The sequence below is a fragment of the Myotis davidii genome, unplaced genomic scaffold (genome assembly GCF_000327345.1).
Source record: "Myotis davidii unplaced genomic scaffold, ASM32734v1 scaffold845, whole genome shotgun sequence".
Taxonomy (NCBI): domain Eukaryota; kingdom Metazoa; phylum Chordata; class Mammalia; order Chiroptera; family Vespertilionidae; genus Myotis; species Myotis davidii.
In genome coordinates this window covers 1365564-1366272 of record NW_006296223.1, presented here as the reverse complement: position 1 = coordinate 1366272, position 709 = coordinate 1365564, and the positions used below count along the sequence as shown (strand labels likewise).

Sequence of the window (709 nt, the reverse complement as noted above, 5' to 3'; positions counted from 1 at the left end):
GAGACCCCAGGCTGAGGCCCAGGCCACTCCCCCCGACAGGAGCACTACATGGCCAGCCTCATGCCCCTGCGGAAGAGCATCACGCCCTGGAAGGTGGGGTTCAGGTTCTGGGCGAGGCTGGGAGGGGGCTCCTGTCCTGATTCTGGGGGAGGGAGGAGGTCATGGTGCTGGGGTCCCCAGGCTCTAGGCCGTCCCCACACCTACCACTGTCCCTTACAGGACGGAGCAATGGGGCCACACAGAGGGCCCCAGGCTGCCCCTCGGGGGTCTTCCCAGCAGGATGGGGGGATCAGGCTGTGTCCCGAGGGGGGTCCTGGCCAGCCCAGGTGCCAGGCCTGGGAGGCTGTTTCCTCCTGGCACCAGGGCTCACCTGGCCCCTGTCTCAGACCCCTCCCCAGGTCCGCCCCTTCCACCAGGAGGACTTCCTGTGCAGCCTAGAGCAGGCGGGGCCCCAGCTCACCTGCATCCTCAAGGGTGACTGGCTGGGTCTCTACAGGTGGGTGGACGCCAGTGCAGGACCTGGGCTCCTGCTGCTGGTGGGTACAGGGTGCCCGTCCCCAACCCGTGACGGGTCAGCCCCACGGCCGCTGCCTCACTCACAGGCGGTTCTTCAAGTCCCCCCACTTTGACGGCTGGTACCGGCAGCGGCGCAAGGAGATGGCCCATCAACTGGAGGCCCTGCACCTGGAGGCCATTTGTAGGCGGTAAG

At 67.6% G+C, this 709-nt stretch overlaps 1 protein-coding gene across 1 annotated transcript in view; it reads left to right on the top strand.

Annotated features, from left to right (window-relative positions):
* DENND6B (DENN/MADD domain containing 6B) overlaps positions 1-709 on the top strand; it is a 27553-nt gene that overhangs the window by 9832 nt on the left and 17012 nt on the right. The window contains exons 14-16 of the mRNA XM_015568719.1: positions 23-93; positions 387-496; positions 603-704. Coding sequence (XP_015424205.1) covers positions 23-93; positions 387-496; positions 603-704 — 283 coding nt within the window. The remainder of the gene's footprint in view (positions 1-22; positions 94-386; positions 497-602; positions 705-709) is intronic.